The following is a 24,380-nucleotide window of genomic DNA, read 5'->3' on the forward strand; positions in this document are numbered from 1 at the left end:
AATGATTTTGACAAAACGCATACAAGTTAACGGTATAAATAATGGACGTATATTTTAAGAGCTTCACCGTAGCTGTATGGTTAGCGTAGGAGCCTTTGGCATGGGAGGAGAGAGTTCAACTCATAATAGGAGAACGTGTGGTTCGGATCCCACGTTAATCTGTTGATCCATGTTTTATATGGCTTCATTGCCGAAATATGACATTAAACTCCAAATAAACCAAAAAAATATGATTTTAAAACATATTTCTGACTATTTAAAAAAACAAATAAAAAGTTAATAAAATTTTATTAGTGATTTTTAGGACAAAAATATCTGGTCATAGATAATAGCATAACTTTAGATCTGAACTGCTGATTGGATAAATTGCTCTGTTTTGACAGTTTGTGAGAGTTTAAACTGTCAAAAGATGAAGAACTTGCTTTTTTGTGGGACAGATGTTCAATTTACTGACCTCTACATATCTCAAATCATATCGTCTATTTCTAGTCTGTGCAGCTGTTGCTTTAAGTACCTTGCTGGGATTCTCTTTGCTTAGAGATGAAACCACTTCTTCGTTTGTTTCACTGCCCTCAACTATTTTTGATATGTAACGGTGATTTTGTAGTCACTAGTTCGATTCCTGGCGATGTTCGCTCAGCATCGCGAGGTAATAGAGGAGACGCTTGAGTTGGAAGGAAGGAAACTCCAGTCAGAAATCCTGGGACGGGTGCCAATGTGCTGATAACAAACACATAACTAAAAGCCATGTGGCAGGCAGCCACAATCCCTCGTGGGCTCTACGTCTGACGTTTATTTCTCTAGAGCAGGGTTTCTTAAACTTCTTGTGGCTACGACACAATATTTGACAACCAGAAAAATGTTCTTACGCGAGATCTTACACTTGATTTCCATATTATCTAAAACATACATTTCTCTTAGTTTTACCGCCAAGTGAATTTTGTGGCGCACACACCCCATGTGGGGGGGTTCACGGGGTTCCTCCCCTTTGTTCATTCCACCATTTCATTCATTTCTTATCATCAACGTCTCCTTTATCCTACACGGCATAATCGTGAGACGTAAAACTAAAAGATTTCATTTCATTTTTCTTAATTTCACTATTCTAGAAAATAAACAGTAGCCGGAGTTGTGTATAAAATATATTAAATTACGTTTAAAGTATAAATACTGCATATTGACAAATTGAAATAGTTTTTTTCAGCTTTGTTGCATATTGTTGGTTTTTCTAGGGTTTTAGAGCTTTATAGCACACCGTTTGAGGAACATTACTTTGGAGACTAGTGACATGGACCAACAGTTTTAGTATAGCATGCACCAAATATACTGCGAATATGTATAGCATTCAAAACTTTGTAGAAATGATTATGGAGCGAAATGAAATTAAGTGGACAAATACCGTCTGGGTGGATTTTCTCGGGGTTCTCCCGTTTCCTCCCACTTTATTCATTCCATCATTATCATCGATCCCAGTTTCACCGTCTTCGTTAGTCTCGATGCATAATCGTGGGACGTTAAATTAAACAAAACATTTGGTTAAGTACCAGACACCTGCAAGAAGTCTCAGAAAGTTCGCCGCCGATACATTGATGATAAAGGTAGTAGAATTAGTATACGAAATATTGCCCCACTCCCATACTCACCGGACCTAGCACCGGACTTGTTTCTCTTCCCAGAAATGAAGCATCCGCTCAGAGGAAGCCATTTTGACACTAGGGATGACATCATTTCGGAGATTGAATTGTGGTTTCAAAGCCAAAGTCAGCTCTCTTATGGCTAAGCGGTTCGCGTCGCGTAAGCGCCTTTGGAGTGGAAGACCCGAGTTCAATTCCCGGTGGGAGCTCATGTGATTCGGATTTCACGTTAAAATGTAGCTCGACGTCTCATATACTCTCACTGCTGAAAGGGGAGCTAAACCGAAACACAAAAGAAACATGAAAACCAAACTGCAGTCTTTTACAAAACGGGCCTACGGAAAGTGAAGAACCGCTGGCAAAAATGTGTCGCTAGGTACAATGACTACGTAGAGAAGGACTAATACTATTATGGTTTCAGAGTTCTCTAGAATGGATTTTTGATACCGCCTCATATGATAGATTATACAGAAGTATAAGTGTCGATTGAGAGTTCTTCCAAGTTACAAATAAATATCCTGATCAGGTACGCCGGACAAGTATGCAACCTGGAATGTCAAACTATTTGCTAGGTTGACTACTTTCTATTTTTTTTCTTTTTTTTTTCATCAAAATAAATAATCTCAGAATTCGAAATGGTAGTCATTCATTGTGATATTGTGAAACTTAACTGAAACAAAGACTGCTGAAGACTACCAGTGAAAACTGAAGATGGAAAGAATGGACAAATACACAGAATATAACTACAATCATGAATCTGGATTAAATCCTTGCAATGACTGAAAGGAAGTAACTATTTCACTGAAATATTATTAACACTACATATGCATTTAGGCTATGAATATCACTCCAGAGGCGGATCCAGAACCGACTTCTGGGGGGGACTGCTACTTAGAGCTACTTTTAAGAGCTTCAAACTCTGGAATGGGTTTTATTTATATATATATATAAAATAAAAAAAGTTTCCTCTTCTGGGAGGGGGGCGATCGGGCCGATGGATCCGCCACTGTATCACTCAACGTGTGATCACATTAAAAAGCAAATGCGCTTTCAAGATTTTTCCACGTTCAAACTAATATTTCATTTTTATTTTTATTTTTTTTTTATTTTTTATTTTATTTTTTATTTACTGAAAACCATTAACATTTCACAACCTGTTTCATTCTTACATGCGCATCAACCTCCAGAAATTTCTGCTTTCCTATACCTTAATGTACAGTGTGTATGACATATGTCAAGTGTATTTTTAGTGTTATGCTAGAAGCTAGGTCAATAATGTCATGAAAATGCAGTCAGAGTTACCACAATAATTTATACTAACAAAATACTTCAATGAATTGTCAATAATGGAGCAAAACGTACTATAAATAAATGGTAAAACTGTTTCACTTTAGTCTTTTAAAGAAATACATTGAAGTTGGCAAATGTTTTCATTACCTTATTGTTAAATTCCTTTAGGTACAAATTTAGGTATAATTTGAGGTAAGTTTAAGCATTTTTTTAGCCATATTCCGTGCTTCATTTAACTACGTTCTGAAGCAGTGGCGGCGATTGGACGTTAAAAGTGGTGAGTCAATACATGATCTGAATATTTATACATCCATGTTAGTTTTTCTGGTTGTTTTTAACACACTATATTTTTCAGTTAAAAATACCGTATACCGTATTTCATATTTTTATTAAGTAAATTGACAAGAGCAACGCAAGTAAGTACTAACCCTCTGTACTCTTAAACAAAGAAACCGTACGAAAAGATTTGACTCATTTCTCATGAACATCATAAAATTCTTTCTGGAACATTGTGTGATCAGATTATTTTATAACAATTTTGCAAAACAAATAAATAGAAAGGATAATATTAATCATAGTAATGAATAATGAGGCTTCTTTTGTAGAAGTTATATTGAAACTGGGGATTAATAAACAAGTTATATTTTTAATTTCGCACGTGCCATTAAATGTATTTTATTACTCTTAGAAAATGAAAGATGATAGGCCTAAATACTACAAGCATATGCTACGACATTTAAAGAAATACGAATTTGCAATATTCATTGCTTGCTTTGAATTGCAATTAAAACCCAGTTACTGAGGCTTTCTTAACTCCATTTGAAGACAAATACCAATCGTACTCACACATTTATACTATATGCAAATACTATATGACACCATTTTTTTCTATAAACCAGTAAGACATACAAAAACTTTACATTTCCAAATGAAACTATAAATACATTAAGGGATCACTTCAAAGAAGTGGCAGTCAACTTCCTCCTCTTGCTCCTCCCCTAGTCGCCGCCTCTGCTCTGAAGGTACCTGCTGGCAACACTGGTCGTACTTCTTTCTCTTAAATTCACAATATTCTCAAGACGAAAATCAACACAAAATATGTTCTGCCTGAACTGGAAAATGATCCCGAAACCACGCGAGGAAAAATCACAAAGTTGTTTCGCTATAATAATAATAATAATAATAATAATAATAATAATAATAATAATAATAATAATAATAATAATAATAATAATAATAATAATAATAATAATAATAATAATAATAATAGGTTCCCTATTAAGCATTTATTCCTATTATTATTATTTTAGTTTTAGTTTCTATTCGTGGAAATCTTACACGCATAGAATCCAAATAGAAACGCTCTTTGTACTGATACGTTTAATAACGGTTCCTTCTCTTTTTTTATGCAAGGAACATTAAGAAAAAATAAAAAGTATTAACATTCCGCTCTCGTGGTACGCCTGCTGTAACCCTTTTCCTTCTTAAAATTCCACGTGTATCATAAGACACACACACACATCACTCGTAGTCGTAACTTCCGAAGGGTGCAGCCTCCAAATATATTCCCAATGTCATGGGAAAGTCATTGCTTCTAATCTCAGATCAAAAGCTAAAAAGAATAAAAAGTACAGATCCCTCGCACTAAACTTTTGCTCAATTTTGATTGGTTGTCGGATTTCATATAAATTCAACAAAGCTTTATTGTAGTGTCTTTGACAAATTTTGTTGTGTATTCATAGTACTGAGGTGAGTCGATTTTGAGTTTAACGTTCCTTTCAGCAGCGAGGCTATATGAGACGGAACCTACTGATTAACGTGGAATCCGAACCACATGAGCTCCCGCCGGCAATCGAGCCTGAGTTTCCCACGCCAAAGGCGCACACGCTAACCACTTAGCCACGAAGGAGCTCCTGTACTCATAGTATTGTTCCAGTGCTTGTGACTGCGATAGGTGTCCATGAACATGGCGATATTAGCACAAGTTATGGGTATCTGTTACTTGAAGTTTGGAGTCCCTTTCAGCAGCGAGACTACATGAAACGTGGACGTACAGCTTAAAGTGAGGCCCGAACGACAAACTTTCCTAGCGGAAATCAAACCTGAGCAAAGAGTATTTGTAAAAGGAGTTTACAAAATAATTTTTGGAGCCAAAAGTAAGAACGTGTGGTGAATGGAGACGCATTATTATATGACTCCTAAAACAGCAGTGCCGTGCCGTGTGGTGGGGGGAGAACGGGACGACGACGCCGGGCGCCGAAGTAAGGGGTCTCAAAATTCGGGAGGAAAAAGAAAAGAAGGAAAGAAAAAGAGAGAGGAAAAATTACTTGGAATATTTTAGATCAACAGTAGTGGAATATCCATTGCACATATATAAAATGGAGAAAAAAAGTAATAAAAGTGCTCAAAATCAAGGAAAAGTAGGGTTTATTTTTGAAAATTTTCTTATGGTTCGCACCAACCATGCTGGTGCTTCGCGGCTGGTCTGTCGACCTCACACATATGTACTAGGGTGCCATCGGACACTCTCACCGCAGGCGCTGATTTTCCATAGCACGGCACTGTAAGACGGGCAGGACACGTCTCTCGTAGGAGAAACTCACGGGAGGTGAATAGAGCTTTAGTTAAAAATACTTTGGATAAGACTGTATTTGCCTAGGGGAAGATAGTATGACAATATACAACAAGCTTTTTTAAAAAGTTTTATTCCCTTTAGGATAAAGGAGACGGGCGTTTAATGAAAGTGAATGACTACGATACAATGGTAGAATGAGAATGTGGGAGGGAACAGAATAACCCTGAGGAACCCACGGATGTATCATTGTCCGCCACAAACTCACACGGTCTGGGACCGAACCAGGAATCTTTCGCATCAGAAGTGGGAGCCACTGTGACCCTCTTGAAAAAGTAGAGTATAGTAACTACGACTGCAGTAGTTCCCCATGTTGTAGGGTGCAATCACGCTCTTTGTTTCTGTAGAGATGAACCTCAAGGTGCCTTAACCATCAAGTTAGCTAATTGTGGACTGAAAACAGCCTATCTTTAATTAAATCATGACCATCATCATTCACTTGCCTTAATCCTCCGACTCCCTTAGCCTAAAGGGCATAAGCGTGGGGCGTTAAACTCAAAGATTTCATTTCATTTCAATTAAACCACGAATGATAGTAAGCTGTTGTATGTGTCACTGTTGGGAGTATGTATATCAACGTTACCAAAAGACAAATAACAATAGATACCATTTGCTACTTAGCAGTGAATATTTTCATATACATTAGAGCTGAAATGGTCTAGCACTAAAAAATGTCATGCTGCGGCCAGTCAGCCTACTGTGAGCGTGGGCACCGTTCTAACATCGAGTCCGTTCGTTGTTGTTCCTTTTCCTCAATCCTTGGACTTTAGTAGTCCTTCAAGGTGTCTGTGTGTCCCTCGACCTTGGTTCGCAATTAGCTATGTGACCCCTATACTCTCACATAGGAAGTAGGATACACCAATTGCGAGGCCAGACCGAAGTCCTAAGTACCTATCAGTTTACCTTATTGGTCCAGTTGGCTCTGCTAGCGAGTCAGGCCCTTCCATATTCTGCAGGTGTGGCGTCCAAGTTTTGTGAGGCAAGCTCACCTCCCATTAGTTACCGCATCCCAGGGTTTGACCTTAACCCAGTCGAAACCAGCCCGGGAGTCGCAGGCATGCCCGAGGTAGCATGATCATTCCCGACCCTGCCTATCTCTATCGTTCAATGTTTACCATGAACACATCGATATACTCCTGTATCTCATTCCGGATCCAATTCCCATGTAAGGTCACCATTTCAATTCTATTCCTGGCCCTTATCCTCAAGAATTTCTTCCCTTTCACTGGTATCGGAAGCCTTTACCTAGGTGGCTCGGAGTGGCACCTTTATCCATCCACCGTTCAATCCCCTTCCAGGCAAAAGACTGGCATTCATCACCCCGTAGGATCGTATTAATAATATGGGACTTCCTTTAGTTACGGTAGAGATACACAATACATGTCCAAAGCCAATGACTGATATAGACCAAACATGACGTCTCTGAACAAACATATTCATTTGGGAATACAACCACCTTCGTGGCAGGCTTGCCCAAGCAATACGGTGCTTCCTATCTGTAACGTGTTCAAGTACAGCGAACCACAAAAGTATCTCCCCCTAAGTGCTCTAATTCCATTACTTGGGGTCCAGGTCATTTGCAGTTGTGAGAACGCCTAGACAGATGCAACCCAACTTACACGTAACTTTTCTCGGCACTGGCAGCAGTTGGTAGCCCTGATCCAGGTGTTTATGCAGGTAAAATTGTAAAGTAGGTGACTAAAGAAACAGTTCTCCATTCTAAGATGAATCTCAATGATTCGGATCGTCTTTTCCAAAGAATACCATATATTAATCTCAATATTGCTGTATATATAATATATTATTTCTTTATATAGTGTGGTTTAGAGAAATAAAAATACTGACCACGCATGAATCAGGAAATGCTTGAAAGTAGCTGAAAATATCAAATCTAAAACAACTGCTGGAAATAAGTTTGTAAATGATTGCCTCCATTAAGAGGCCTTCTCCAATTCTCCTCATTCCAACACCTCTTTCTTTCTGGAGGAAAGATCTTGCTTGTCACACTGAGTATGTTTTTAAATTGAAATTGAAACATTTGAAAAAGTTTCAACCTGGCCGGGATTTGAACCCGGGTCTGCCGAATAGAAATTCAATACGCTAACCACTAGAACTTACTTGAAGTACTTATTACTTAATTTTACTTGCTTTACTCGTTTACTTGACTTGTTTCCAATCACCTAGAACGAAGGGACACGAATATAGAAACATCGAGGACAGTTAAAATCACAAAGGCTCTCCACCGGAAATCGAACCCAGGACCTCGTACACCAAAGACGCACGTGCTAGCCACTAAACCAGCGGGGAGGGCACACGCTCGGCTACGAGGCAGCAATTGGCATTTACTTTCCGCTATATGTGGGTCATGATTCTTGATGCCCTATCTGTATCGGCCAATAAGATAAGAGGATATCTGAAACTCTTGGGATCCGCGAAAATGCAAGCCGGCAGACATTATTTTCGCATTCTTTGAATCGCGTCAACACGTGCATAAAAGGAACGTTCTACTTTTATCTTCCGCAACTACTAGTTTATCTTTTATTTTTGCATGAGGAATTTGTGGTAGATTGGCAAATTATGAAACTCGTATGGCAGAGGCATCGGTTCGAATCCCGTTTGGCAATTATTTTTTCTTAATTGGAAGGTATTGTTTACGTAATTGATATTGTAATACTGTTATTCCTTTATTATTATTATTATTATTATTATTAGTAGTAGTAGTAGTAGTAGTAGTAGTAGTAGTAGTATTGTAAAGTTGAGACATGGCTACATATTTATATTTTATGCATTTTCTGATTGGATTTCAAGTCTTTTGTTGAATAATCAACACATTCCATTGTAGGGGGTTTGGGGGAGGGAAATAGTATCCTGTTGCTCTTTATTTGTTTCCTTGCACGCACACCAAGCCTGGATACTACATTTCACCTTTCTATATCTACGGAAAGTACCTACAGGTTTTGATGATCATAAGAAAGTAAGTGAATAAGTTTGTCAAGGGTTCGAAGAACCCTAAACGTCAGAGGCGGATCTAGAAGGTAAAACCTGGGGGCAACCGGAACCCGGCTATATGTATATTAGATTTACTATAAACTTTCAAAAGTATTTAAATAAGAGCTTAAATTTTTTGTAACTCAAACCTGGGGGCCTAGATACGCCACTGCTAAAGGCCAATTTATCCTGAATGGCCTTGCGTGTTTGTGTATCTTTTTAGTTGTCAATTTAAAGTTGAATTCTCTGGACTATTCTTTCTATATAATACTTTACTATTTTATCATGACTGAAATCAGAAAATTTCACCATTATTACATTGGAATCCTAAAATTGTGTAATTACTGAATTCACTGCACATCGTGAGTCGTGGCTTCCCTAACAACACAAGATGTGCTAGGCATGTACCATTTAGGTGTCCCAGCTACGTTTTAGGTACCCGACACTTGACACATATGATATTCAAGTGCTAAGTATGTACTTCAGCTACTTACAGTTTTAGCTACTTTTTATACCTAATTGATATTTGCAACTATGTACCACAAATATAGCATTTATATACCTGGCCCAGTTTCGCACTCTATCAGTCATTTGTTTTTGTTGTCACTTGGGACATACGTTTGTCATGTTCTAGGTACGTTCTTTAGATACATACTGTTTCAGATACCCTAACAGCACAAGATGTGCTAGGCATGCGCCATTTAGGTGTTCTAAATTCATCTTACACAATTGATGCATTTGTTGCTTCTTTTTCTAAGCGAATGTATACTAGAAGCAACAAACGCATCAACTTTATTACATGGCAACTGATCATTTGGAAGTGAATATGGAAGAACCATGACATAAAGTAAATAGACACTCGTCATTTTGTTATAAAATTATAAGGTGAGAAGATTTTATCTGATCCCAAACGGTTATCGTCGAATATACGCGGTTAAAGGAGCACTCTGATTAGCCAAATTCAAAAAAAAAAAAAAAAAAAACCTCAATAATTTATCCCTCTACAAGCGACGTTCTCTTCATCGCCTCCGTGGCCCAGTCGGTAGAGCACGCGGCTAGTAATCCAAAAGTTGGTGATTCGCGCCTACCATGGGGTACATTTTTTACTTGTTTAAAATGGTTTCAGACTCACGTTAATGTTAACACATTACATATTTATGCAATTTAACATATTTTAGTGGAGTAATTTTGTGGTTCATTTACTCTTACGGCATGGGGAACATACATAAAACATACTAGGCACGTTCCCCAGGTACATGTCAGGCATGTGCCTAGGGGCGGACATAGACTGTGACTGTCACTTGCCATCCATGTGATTTCTCTCTCAGAGGTACATAAGGCACATACTGGACACATTTCCATGTAGTTGAGGGAACATGATAGTCATATGCCTGCTACGTAATTGTGCTGTTAAGGTTAAGCGTTAGTTTCATAATGTTGGGGTCCCGGGTTTGATTAACTCTGAGGCAATAAGGAAATTTTTATAATTTGCAATATTGATACTTCTGATGTATACTAACATAAAAAATATTCAATTTCTCTGCGTCTCAGAGTCGAGACGGTTCCTTCACAAGTGAAATACCAACAACACAAAATTACGTCATCCGTATCAACCCTGATTCGTACTGTCTGTCAACGTAACGTGTTTGGACAAGAGCTGATGAATACATAAGGGCTAAACACGTCCTTACTGCTGTAGTATGAACCAAAATGAGTGCTTAGGATTTGTTCCTACCTGTGCACAAATTGCAAATAGTGATCGAACTTACAACTCTAGTCACGAGAATGATCCTATTTAAGATATTACCTCACCTTTCTATCTAGAAGAAAGGCGAAGCAAAATACATTACTGTTATCAGCTAACAAATCTTTATACTCCATTTCTTGTCATAAAATGATAATTCAATCTGTAAATCCAAAACGTAATAATATTATTGCGTTCATGTGTAAACCTAAGAAACATCTGACATACTGTATATCTTTTCTGTTCCTTTGAATAGCTTCCTATGTTACTTTTTCTTTCCTTCTGTGGTAATAATAATAATAATAATAATAATAATAATAATAATAATAATAATAATAATAATAATAATAATAAAGAAATAACAGAATTGCAATACCAATTATATAAACATTACATTCCCATACAGAAAAATTAATAATTGCCACGACGGGATTTGAACCCAGGTAGCTGCAATGGGAGTTTCCTGCTTTCACAATTTTTTAAACAAATCGCCCCAACCTGAGTATTGTTCGCCACTGGCACGTCATGTCCTTTCGACGTATTACAAACACTAAAGGGACACGAACAAAGAAATACCGAGGACGGTTAAAATTCCGTCATTGCTCTTAAGGAGAACTCGAACTCCTAGTGGATTGCGCCTCATGATCAAAAGCCGAAAGCCTGAGATCACTCGGCTAGTGCCACTGGCTCAATCTGCCACAAATTCCTCATATGAAAATGAGAAAATAAACTAATAGTAATGAAACATAAACATAGAACTTTCTATTTGTACAGTTCGCGGCAAAATAAAAAAAAATGCACATGAGCATATAAGTTTATTGTGAAACTACAAGTAAAACGCATTGAATCAACATATCGTCTAAGTGGCACGAATCACGCCAGGGGAAACCTGGGCGTCCTCTGCTGCACACATATTTTGAAGCAAAAGACTTCGTCGTTTCACAATAAACCTACATGCTCGTGTGCAGGTTTTTTGCTGCCGACTGTACACGTATTAACACAATTCAAAGAATGTAAAAATAATTTCTGTCGTCTTTTCTTCCTCGGAAATTAGAAGTTATGGTAAAGAAGAAATGTAATGTAAATCGGGACCATCCCTGAAACCTATCATATAACCTCAACTTGAAGAACGTTTCGTGATAGGCCTATTTTCCTCATTGATATAACTTGTTTTTGAGTTAAACAAGTAAATCTCAAGTAAGTCATTAAGACACTCACATAAGCATTAGTATCTTGTGTATATTCTTCCATGAAACGATTTTAACTAGGTATTAGTTTGGGTGGAAGATAAAGTGGCGCGGTAGGTGAGTGGTTAGCGCATTAAACTTCTATTCGGTAAATCCGGGTTCAAATGCCGGCCCGGCAGAAACTTTTTTAAATGTTTCAATTTCAATGCATACTCAGTGTGACAAGCAAGATCTTCTCTTCCGTAGAAAGGAAAGATGTTTGAATAAGGAGAATTTGAGAAGGTCTGTCAATGGATACAGCAATTTATAAACTTGTTTCCAGCAGTTGTTCTAGATTTGATATTTTCATCTACTTTCAAGGATTTTCTGATTCATGTGTGATCAGTGTTTTTCTCTCTTTGAATATACAGTATGTAATGAAATAATACATTACATACACAGCAATATTGAGATTAATATATGGTGTTCATTGGACAACACGCATTGAACCAGAACGATTCATCTCAGAATGGAGAAATGTTTCGTGCGTCATCTACTCACAATTTCGCTTGCATAAAGACCTGACTCAGTGCTACCAACTGCTGTCAGTGCCGAGAAAAGTTACGCGTAAGTTGGGTTGCATCTGTACAGGCGTTCTCACAACTGCAAATTACCTGGACCTGAAGTAATGGAATTAGAGCACTTAGGGCGGAGATACTTTTGTTGTTCGCTGTACCACGTACACGTTCTAGCTATGATATATTCCGAACCCAATGGCTACCATTTGGGAGGGAACATACCCTTCCTCGGTTATAACGTTTAAACAATACGGAACTTCATTACGGTAGAGGTACGTCGTACATTACTAGACCCAATGGGTGATGTTGCCTGTTTTCTTTTTAAGGCAATGATCATTTAAGAGCGGCGGTTCCCCTGGTAGGGTCCTTGATCCTGCACCCTGTAGATTTTTTCTTTGTTTTCTTTCTCAAAAGATATGAATGAGAATTTACCTTCAAGTGTACAATTTTGTTGAGGTCGATATATGGCCTATTCATCGAAACAAAAATTAAAGTAAAAGAATAAATTTAATTTGGACTACATCTTATTAACCATTGGACGTGCCATCGTGTTCCTGGTGATATAATGAAAAGTTTCATGAGAATGGTATTCAGTTGGTTTATTGTAATAGGTGCATGATTATCGTACAGCGTTAGTTTCTAGGTTCATAAAGAAAATCCATTTTTAGTGGATAACCAGACCAGGATAAGGATTCACATTCAGCAATATAATTTTGATCATCTCAATAAAATGTATTTGGTTGATTTGTGTCTCATCTTTAGAGATTTCTTTGTTGTTGACTGATAATATTGAAGAATTAATAAAAGATTTATATATTACACGTGAAGAAAATAGTTTATAGTTCTTGTCTAACATAGTTATCCCAAACAGCCAAGTACTCTCCTAATACGTAATCGGAAACAATGAATTATGCCACATTGTACACTTATAAATGAAATCCTTGTTTATCAGATACAGGGGCGTCATTTAGAGGGTCCGAAAGGAGCAATTGCCCCCTCCAAGAGTTTGAGGAATTCATATACTTTAATCGATTGTCTAGTAATATGCTAGTAGAAAACGTGAAAGTCTTATGTAGGTGGTACTTTTGCTCCCCCCCCCAAGCGAAGTCTGAAATGACGCCCCTGATCAGATAAGGACACATTGGTTTTAGTCGTTTCAGGAAAAGAAATCCCCGAACCAGTGACGAACTAGGGGGGGCAAACGGGGCTTGTGCCCTGGGCGCCGGATTAGGAGGCGCAAAACTGGGCAAATATTTATTTTCATTATAAGGAAAGGAAAGGAGTTTTAGCAAACTAAAGATCATTTAAAAAATCCTCCAAAACTTAAACAGGACAACAAGCCTCACCAACCTTAGAATCATATCCATACAGCGTGAGTTAGCTCCAAAGCTATCTTTTGAGGTCATCGTAAAAATCTTAGCAGCCAAAAAGAGCCCGCAAAGTTAAATTTTGGTTCCAGCTTTTTGTGTTTTCATTTACCTTACGTTCATTTAAGAGATGAGTATAATTCTCGAGACAAGAGCTTGACTGTTTGTCATAATTAAATATTCTATTCTAAAGCAACAGACTGTTTATTCATTATACACATATGCACATCCCGATATAACTCCAAACATTGTGATTTCTAGTTATTATGATAGGCTTATAAAAATATGTCAAGCAAATTTCAAATTATTTGGCAATCAAATACTAATTAGGCCCTAGTTTCGTGCTTTACCTTGTACTAAAAATTAAATTATAAACTGCAATTTTGAAATCAAGTTTTACCACTTGAATAAAAATGGAATAGGAGAATTACTGTGTGATGCTAATATCAGGTGAAGTTGGAAGGCTAGTTCTTGTCACGGGCGACAACTAACCTAGTTGAGTCGCTAGCCCCAACAAAACTTACTCAATAGCAAATTTTGTTTTCGCGTTTTCTTAAAGATTTATGAAATATAAATAAAATAGTTGAAACCGTTTTCGAAAAATTCGTAATTTTTAAATTTTTATTTTGGGGTAAAAAAAAAATAAGATTTGGTATGACTTGGTTGATTGGTTGTATAGGTAGTATGCACTTAAATACATTCAGACGAACACACAAATAAATCCTTCACTATGTAAGAGTCATGAAAGAAGTAAATTGTAGGAATTTCAAGCCTATCTTCTTTACTATTATAATTCACCCAGCATTTTAACGTTACTAGAAAGGGAACAGGTCTGTTGACGAATTTAAAGCGATTTAAAACTAAAGTAAAACAAAGAGAAAAAAAAGAGAGAGTTCGTAACAGAATCCAATTCTTTCAGAACAAGAATAAAAGAATAAAAATACAAAGAAAATTCCTTTGGCACAACATTCACGTTTCCGGAGAATGATGAATAAGACAGCATAACATAGATTACTCTGACGATAAATAATTTTCAGAACAAAGGAAGACAGTTATTTTGGGTATTTCACTGCTGAATGGAAAATACATTTGAAGAAAGTACAAAACTTAAAAAAAAAGTGTATTTCAGATTTAGAATAAAAGACACTGTACATAGAATTAACCAAAGGGGTGAGTGAATATTCTCTTGTTATATACGAGGGTGATTCAGAAAGTAATGCCTCCAAGCCCACTACTTGGCCAATAGTACTGCAAACATTCTGAATTGTTTATCATTAATGCACTGATGTTTAAGCTATAGAATGTCATTTGTTTCACCCTCCTACCTCTCCTCGTTCCAAAATAATGGAGCAATCGATGGCATCTAGTGGTGACGTCCGGTTGAAACAGCTGGCTGCGAAAGGTTGTGCTCCGAGAAACATTCATCGCCGGCGACTAGTCGTAGATACATCATTATGACATCATTATTACGAAACGAAGAGTCAGTCAATGGAGCGTCCTCTCCACCGCCAAAAATTCAAAGTTGTCCCAAATGCTTTCAAAGTGTTGTTAACATTCTGTCTCATCCTACCTATAGCCCGGATCTTGCGCCCTGCGACTTTTGGATTTTCCCCAAACTTAAAGATCCCCATAAGGGCCAACGCTACAGTTGTGACACGGAGGTAAAAGTAGCGGTTCGGCAATAGTGTCACCAGCAGCCACCACAATATTCTTTGCCGACAGCATGAAGAACCTTGTTTCGCGTTGGCGGAAGTGTGTTGCCCGTAATAGGGACTATGTTGAAAAATTATGCTATCATTTGTAGCTGACATTTTAGTCTTTTCACTGATACCACTATCGGTACTATCTGTCAAACACAAATAAAGCTATCAAGTGGGAGACATTAATTTCTGAATCACCCTCGTATATTGATAAATTAAAATTTAATTCGAGTGATAGAAGTTATTTTCGTGGATGATGTTTTTAGAATTAATAGTTATAATCGAACATTGTCAACCTGTTTCATGCCACTCCACCTATCTCATCCCCTCCCCTTTCTTGCTCAACTTGTTCTCTGTCTCCTGCCTCTGATCGTAAATGCCCGCTCCTATATCACATGTTGGCCAGTTCGAAATGACTAAAATTAATAAAATTTGTTTTATAATAATTAGTGGTCATGAATAAACTTCAATTTAGACACTGATCAGATTACATTTTCATAAACTAATGTTCGAATAGGCTAGAGAGAGAAAATCGAAGACGTTAAGACGTTCTACTATTTAGGAAGTCTAATATCCTCAGACGGAAGAAGTGAAAAAGACGTAAGTTCAAGAATATCGGAGCCTAAAAAAGCATTCAATGGAAAAAGAAACTGCTAACATCAAGAAATGTGTCGTTGGACTTTTTATATCAACTTCTTGGCAACACTGAGTAATAGGCTTTTGGAAGAGAGAAATTATTTTGAAGAATAACATTACTGTTAGAATGTGGTTGAAATTACATGTATACGACTTTGATTAGACTAAATCTAGACCTGGTACGTAAGATTATACAGCTGATGAAGGAGAAAAGTCATTGAAGTTTTTTGAGCATGTTTCTCTATACTTTAAATTAACAAATAAATAAACAAAAATTTTGTTCAAACAATTTTATTTGTCATTATAGTAGTAGTAATAGTAATAAAAGCTGAAAAGACAGTGAAATGCGGACACTGCAAAGGTGTTTTCGGTCATGGTGAAGTTGCCTCATTCTCGCTTGTGTTTGCTAATGACTTTATCCTTACAAACACAACACCCAACGAGTACAACATCCACGTGGCTGCTTGTGTGTCCGTGAATGATCCATGCGCACGATATGACCACAATATATTGACGAAATCATTTTCTGTAAACGCTACGGAAACAGGAAAAACAAAGTTTATCTGCGGAAACGGAATTTCTTAATTCGTCATTTATTTTGAATGTTATTTCCTAGGATTTTTACCTGTGATAAAGAACTCACTAAAACTAGCTTCGGTTTAAGAAGGCCAAAGGTTTATCACCACAGAACTCATTCAATCCCAAATTTATCCACTAACGTATAGTGTATTCACTCAATAGGAGTGCAGTTCGGCAAATGTCTTTGAAGTAGCGATGGCCACAAAGTTTCGGTTAGGGCGGAACCAGTTCCGCGAGAAACCGGTTCTTGGAGATCCGATTTTCAGAACCGGTTCCAGACCTGGATCCGAAAACCCGGTTCCAGAACCGGAACTTAAGAACCGGTTCCAGACCTGGATCCGAAAACCCGTTTCCAGAATCGGATCTTGTGAACCGGTTCCATACCTGCATCCGAAGAACCGGTTCCAGATCTGGATCCGAAAACCCGGTTCCGGAACCGGATCTTCTAGAACCGGATCCGTTCAGAGTCGAAAACCGGTTCCGCCAGGAACCGGTTCTGGCCATCTCTACTTTAAAGTCCTCATGCTGAATTTTACAACAATATCCCTTCCTCCTTCTATCTCTCTCGCAACCACATTTGCGGGGTTGCAACGTCTTAACACTCATTATATGTACTTTCTTCCCAATGCAATGACTAATATGAAACAGATGCTAGGCAATTCAAGAACAAGAAAGCTGGTGTTGGAGACAGGGAATCGAGCACGAATTTACAAGACAGCATTTGGAACTGTGACAACTAAGACGCCAAGTAGAGTGACCAAACGACTGTCAATTGTTTGAAATGAGGGTTCTCGAACGATGACTTATTTATGGCACTAGCCACCACACGTACAAGGCGGCAATTTTTTTAATATACGAACTGCACTCGAATTGAAGAAACAGACTATATCTCTTTGTGACGCGCGGCCAAGTAGTTAACGCTCATGTGAGTGATCCCAGAAGATATCAGCTAGGAGTACAGATCAACATATAAAATCCCGAGTAATTACTTACATCCCAAGAGTTAAACAATCTAACAATTAATGTGTGGATTATTATAACATTCCCTTAAGACTCAAATACATATATTATTATCTCGCATTGTCGTTCTACAACAAGCCTCCTTCCTGAATACGATTTTCAACTAGCGCTATATTAACCCGTCTTATGTCTAATTTAACATCGGTCTCGAGCCCGACTCCCGGTTCGATCCCTTCAAAAAAGATGTAACAGATTTTTCAGATCAGCCAGTTTGAGTGAAGTTTGTCCTCATTCACACCAAGTAAAACCATGTCTTACCCTGCAATTCTGATTTCAGGTACAATTGTGATGCCTTTTTCTAGAGTCAGTTTTTTTTATTCAACACCAATTTATGAAGGATGGCGCTACAATTAACGTGAGTTCCAAAGCGAGACCTGGACATGATTCCGATGAAGTTGGCGGGTGCGTAAAAGACCTTCCCTATCATACTACCTCACCTCCAGGAGAACTGGGCTACAGGACTCGGCTACTATCTACTAGAAAAGCGGATTCTGCACAGGTGACTCAAATTTAAAATTTTTAACAAAGGAATCCTCTCTTTGAACGGATCTTTTCTATTAACTCACAACATTATCCTTTATCTCATCAGCTTCAAACATATTTCTTTTTAACGTATGGCTAGTCATGGGTAGGTTTAAGGTTGCTTATAAGACGAAAGTTCAGGCTGTCTCGTCTCGAAAACGTGTTGTGAAAGTGATGTCTCGTCTCGATAAGTGTATATGTTTCTTTTGGAAGAGCTGTACTTGTTTCTTACCACTAAATTTTTAGGAAGAGCTATAGCTCGTATCTTGTCACTAAATTTTATCTCGCTTTTTTAGTAGTCCTAGGCAAATGTAAGAAACGCCAAAAGAAAATACTAAACATAGATTTAATGCAAAAAAAAAAAAAAACTAAGGAAAGGATAAGAAAACACACACACACACACACACACATATATATATATATATATATATATTATATATATATATATATATATATATATATATATATATATATATATATATATATATATATATATATATATATGTGGGGGGGGGTGTACGTGTGTTTGTGTGTGTGTAAGAGAGAGAGAGAGAGAGAGAGGCAGTGTTAGTGTTGTCAACGGATCCAGCGGTTCGGCTCACGGTTTAGTCAACGCCGAGCCATACCAACAGCTCACCCAACAGAGTTGGCTCGAGCCCTCGGCTCACTGTCAGTTGGGCCGAACTGAGCCGAGCCGATGACTCACCCCAACCGAGCCAGCTTGAGCTTGAGCTGAGTCGAACCGAGCCTATGGTTCAATCCAACCGAACCGGCTCGAGCCAATGGCTCACCTGAGCCAAGTAGAACCGAGCCGATGGCTCGTTTCAATCAAGCCGGCTCGAGCTGTTGGCTCAGTTGAATCGAGCCGAGCTGAACCGGTGGCTTAAGGCTCGAGCCGAGCCAGTTGACATCAATAGGCAGTGTTTGTTTCAGGCATGTTTCCTGGGAAGTAACGCCCTCCCCCGGAGGAGATAAGTTTATTACGTACTAGAATAGTACCCAGCAGTGGGAGATTAATTTCAGGATACAATAAATAAATAAACATTTTAATATTGTTACTTTACAAGTTTTCTAAAGCTCGTGCTGAAGTTTTCTTTTTTATTTATTTATTTAGAGATTAGGTGTATCTTGTGTCTGTAACTGCCAACCTTGAACAGATAAGTGACAATTGAACGTCTTGTTGCGTGTACTTCAGAAAAGCGTAAGACAAGTAGCTGTTGGCTTTTTAATACGTACACTGAGAAGAAAAAAGTATGTGTCATAGTTAAAAACGTAAATTACATTTATGTAATTCCTGTAGTTTTTGGATTTAACGTACAGAAAACGTATATTTTCTAACTGAAAAAGTATATTTTATACACTTCCGTATATGTGTTCCGAATAAGTGTACTTTCCGTACGAACGAAAGAACTGTATGTATAAAGGTTGTCAGTATCTCACATACAGATAGACGTGTGTAATATACGTATACGTATATAATATACGGGAGACTGTTCGATGTCAAGACATCCTGCAACGGCATGATGTAACATCTAAAGGCAGTGCGTGTGTAGGATATGGATAACGAATGCTCCGTACTGATTTATGTAGTAAAGATGAAGATTCCGTATATTTGTAGAATATACCGCTGTCCGGATAACGGATTTTTTTCAGTGTAGTTTTAGAATTCCTTTCCCCTGGCACGTTTTCTGAAAGAAACACTGGAGAGGCGTGTGTGTGTGTGTGTGTGTGTGTGTGTGTGTGTGCGAGAGAGAGAGAGAGGGGGGGATTCATGGCCACATACCACCCAGATGAACCAGGTTCGATTCACCCAAGTGATCTTTTTATTATTATTATTATTATCTCTGTTGTGTTTTACATACTCCTAAATACAGCTTAAAGTTCATCAGCCTCTCTTAAATGAGTTCCTTATCAGGGGCGTCATTTCAGACTTCGCTTGGAAGGGGGGGGTAAGAGCACCACCGACATAAGACTTTCACGTTTTGTACTAGTATATTAGTAGGCAATCTATTAAAGTATATGCATTCCTCAAACTCTTGGGGGGGGCAATTGCCCCCTCCTGCCCCCCTAAATGACGCCCCTGGTTCCTTTATTGAGGTCTGTCGATGCTAATTCAACTCTTCTCATTTATCTGAATATACACTTAAAAATTATTCCAATCGTCTGGGAGAGGAAACGAATTAAGCTCATTTCGAGTAAAAAAAATAAAAAAGTAGGGGTAAAATTTGCTGAAGTGCTTAGAACAGCACTAAAACAAAACGTTTTTAGTTGATGGCACAATAAAATTAAAAAAAGAACGTTTACTGAGGACGTTGGCTCCAGCTGTAATGCGGAACCCTTTGATTATAGTTACCCACTGACTAACAAACACGCTCACTTAAATTACGCTTTATGCGTCGCTTTCAATTAGGCCCAGAACCATTCTTTCCTAGAGACATTCTAAGACCTACGAAGGGGGATTAGCAGATTAATTATAATGAAAATAACGTTAAAATATGGAGAAAAGCTGCTCTCAAATAAGATATTTTACATGCTTTGTGAAATTGTGTATATCATTTGGTCTATTAGATTTATATTGCAGGAAACTATAAATTCTTCAAATCGGAAATGTTAGAACGAAAATATTTAAATTGCACAATTGTTGACAGTAACAGAGATGTTCTAAGAAATTGTTAGAATTCAACAATTGTAATAAATAATTTTGTAACAATTAACAGGATAATACATTTTCAATTGTTCAATTGTTCAAAATTTTCTAGGAAATTGTCAGAACTAACAATTGTTCAAATATGTTTTAGGAAATTATTAGAATTAAACAATTGTAAAAAAATATTATGGTCCTTAATTGTTACAAAATTATTTATTATAATTGTTGAGTTCTAACCATTTCTTAGAACATCTTTGTTGGTGTCAACAATTGCGGGACTTCAATTTTTTTAGTTTTAACACCATAAATGCAGTACAAGGAGAAACCAAAGTTCAAGATGTGAAAGTCTGCAGGTGAACGAATTCGAATTCAGCAGCGCCATTTCATATTTTGATTGGGAGGAGCAAACAAAATTAAGTGTTTCAAATGTTTTAATAGTATAGTAGCATACAATTGATTAAGAATATGTATTTCTTGAACTCACGAGGGGATTTTCCTTCTGCTCTTCCTAAATGACACCTTCACTAAATTGGAACATTATGTACGAATGTACTTAACATTTCTTATATCTTAATTGTCATCGAATGTATTATTCCTCAGAACTAACTAACTCTATGGTCTATGGAACCCGGAGATTCAATGCCACATTCACAAAAGCTCTCCATCGACTTCCATCCTTCGTCAGCTGCATCCAGTTTCTACTTAGCATTCGTATTTCTGCGAGACCCATCTTAATACTCTCCTCCTATCTGCGCCTAGGTCTTCCTAATGGTCGTTTTACGATTGATCTACCAGTTAAAACTTCAAACATGCACCTACTTTCTTGCATTCTGGCTACATGACCTGCCCACCTAAGCCTCCTAGATTTGATGACCCTGACAATGTTTGGTACACGATAAAAATTATGTAGTGTCTTGTTAAGTTTCCGCCATTCCCCATTCCCGTCCCTCTTGGATCCGAATATTCGTCTCAGGATCTTGTTCCCAAATGTTTTCAGTCTATATTCTTCCCTCAGAGTAAACAACCATGTTTCGCAACCATATAGAACAACAGGTTATTCCTGTTAAAAATATTTATATTAGTATTGAAAGTGACTGAATTATATTAATTTTTACATATTTGTTTTTCTCCTGTACTCCTCATTTTATTAGGTGTTTATTAACAAAATATAATTCAGAAGTTAATAGTTAAACATTTCGCTATTTTTTTAAGTAAGGGGTATTGCGTTAAGAATTTTCAAACATTAATACTTCTTCCCCCCCCCCCCAAAAAAAAGTAGGCTCCTTGTTCTACAAAGATTGAACTGAGACTCCCGAAGCCAAACTTGTAATATTACATTCAGCAGCTTCGAATTTCCGAGAACGCAAACAAGCTGACTAGAGCCCTAGAACTCAGAAGGGCCGCAAAAGAAAGAAAGAAAGAAAAAAGACCAACATTTGAGACGATTATTTTTCTGAATAATGATTGTAACGTCTTGCGTTTTGCTCCGTTTCGTACATTTCGTGATTACTCTAAAATAACAAACCCAAATTTCATGTCAAAACAACTTTATACAGTAGTTGACACTTTCAACCCTGTTCAGAAAGAGTTGCATGACGTTATCTAGCAAACTGTCGATCTCAAAGATATCTGTATTGTAAAACACACTGAGAAAAAAATGTATGTGGCGTACGTAAAATCGTACGTTACATTTGTAAATCCTGTAGTTTTTGGACTTAACGTACAGCAAACGTATAACTGAAAACGCATGTTTTGTAATAGTTTGTGTATAAATGTTCCATCTGTACGTACTTTCTGTGTGAAACAATGTAGGCGGTCAGGATCTCACATACAAATGGACGTATATAACATAGACCCCTATAACTGACGAAGGTAACATACAATATAAGGAAGATTGTTAGATATCAGATATCCTGCAACGGCATGATGTAACATCTAAGGACAGTACCTATGTAGCATACGGATAACGTATGCTCCGTACTGATTTCTATAATAAGCAAGAGGATACCGATACCGTATATTTGTACAATAACCGCTGTCCGGAGAACGGATTTTTCTCAGTGCAGTCTGTCACAACTGTCAAAGATATGTTGGAACCATTTCGTTAGTGGATAACTTATCACAGAGTAGATGTAGTGGCAGGTGAGGGACTTCCGGCCATAATTGCTTAGTAGTCCAAGATGCCTAAATCCGCCACTGATGTTCAGCTAAAAGCGATGGATCCATCTAAAGGAAATCAAATTTACTAAAACAAAAAATTATCAAATATACTTGAGTGCACTTACCTCGGTTACAAGTGTACTATCGTAATCTTTTTTGTCATAATTCCAACCAAAGCGACATTTGGTCACTGTCCAGTTGGGATCAGGGGCCATTGGCCAACTGTTTTTCGCACTAAATAAGTCCGTAAAATTAACGTCATACATCTCACACTTACTAAATTGGATTCGACCGTCCTCACGCACTATTTTGGGTATGGAGAGCTCTTTCTGTTTTTCTAGGGATAATGTTGAGTCCTCCAGGTCAGGGACCCTGCACCAATGGTCCGGAGACGCCGACACAAACACTTGGCTAAAAGCAAGAAATGCAGCCGGAATAGTGGCCGGAATGCAGAGTAAATAGTACATAACATTCTGGTAGCGGCCCTTCTCCCCAATGTGTTGGAGCACTACATCGAAGTCAATCGAACTCATTTTGTACGCGCGGATAATTTCTTTTTTAAAAAAATAATAAATAAATAATGTAGTATTGACTACTTAAGTTTCACATAAAAAATTAACTTTTTTTGTTTTTTTGATATTAAAATCTAAAAACTAACACTCCCTCATCCATTCGACATTTTGACCATTTTGACCAAACCAACACGTGCGAACACATAATTCTTCTTTTTCTTCTTCTTTTTTAAATTAATTCTTCAACTGTTTCTTTATCAATGTTCTTGCACCTTCTGTGACGACAATACCTATGAACATACAGGAAGTGAAAATTCGGTTCATATTGCTCATCATCGTAAGTTACGGAAATCAACAATCGAAGATCGCGCGGGTAATTTCACACAGTATTTCATCCAGAACACGTGTAGTGCCGGACGTCAAACAAATAATCAACACAACTTGCTGGCTGTAGCAACTCATTCAGTCTATCATTTTTGAGCGGGCAGAGCATAACCATTGGTTTAGGAGCGGAGTCTGCGCCGCCGAGTGGATGCTCCCTGCAACAGCCTAGCCGTAGTTCCCTCCTCAGATAATGAATCCAGCGAGGGTTCCCTCTCATTCTTGATTACTACTTCCACCAGTGTGGATCGCAGTACATCAGTCACTCTCCACATACAGCATCCTGATCACTTAAAAAAAAAAAAGTTTAAAAAAAGTTTAGATCTCACAAACAGTAGGCACACGAAATAATTCGGAGACTTCACACCTGGGAAGTAGATGCACAAGAAATCGAACACACAGCGCCCAGTAACGATTGAGGCGTAGTACTATAAGATAATTACAGGCTGGTTTTTTTATGTACTATCATTCACGTTTCTTTTGACATCTTTTTTTTTCTCTGTTGTGCTTTAAAGATAAGTCGACGTCACAAGGACTTTTACCTTGAGAAACGTGACGTTGATCCAAGATATAAATGACGTGGAACGCCCATTTTCTGTTGATCTTACACGTTCATTTCAACCAGAATCTCACTGCAATCTACACAACGAATAGTTAGTCCATATTTATAAGATCAGGAGCGCCCATCATGTCGCAGAATGCTTCGCTAATATTTTAGAGGTCTAGAGAATTGAGCTGGAACTCTGGACCAGTTAATAACCAAAAATATGTATGTCACAACTATATCGCTTATACAAGAAAAGCTACCTTTTAACCAAGGCCAT

At 37.7% G+C, this 24,380-nt stretch overlaps 1 protein-coding gene across 1 annotated transcript in view; it reads right to left on the reverse strand.

Annotated features, from left to right (window-relative positions):
* Positions 1 to 23,945, reverse strand: part of LOC145669813 (carcinine transporter-like) — a 221,722-nt gene extending 197,777 nt beyond the window's left edge. The window contains exon 1 of the mRNA XM_081738158.1: positions 22,789 to 23,945. Coding sequence (XP_081594284.1) covers positions 22,789 to 23,196 — 408 coding nt within the window. The 5' untranslated portion in view covers positions 23,197 to 23,945. The remainder of the gene's footprint in view (positions 1 to 22,788) is intronic.
* Between the last annotated feature and the right edge of the window lie 435 nt (positions 23,946 to 24,380).

Source organism: Thermobia domestica, chromosome 2 (assembly GCF_964235325.1).
Source record: "Thermobia domestica chromosome 2, izTheDome1.hap1.1, whole genome shotgun sequence".
Lineage (NCBI taxonomy): Eukaryota > Metazoa > Arthropoda > Insecta > Zygentoma > Lepismatidae > Thermobia > Thermobia domestica.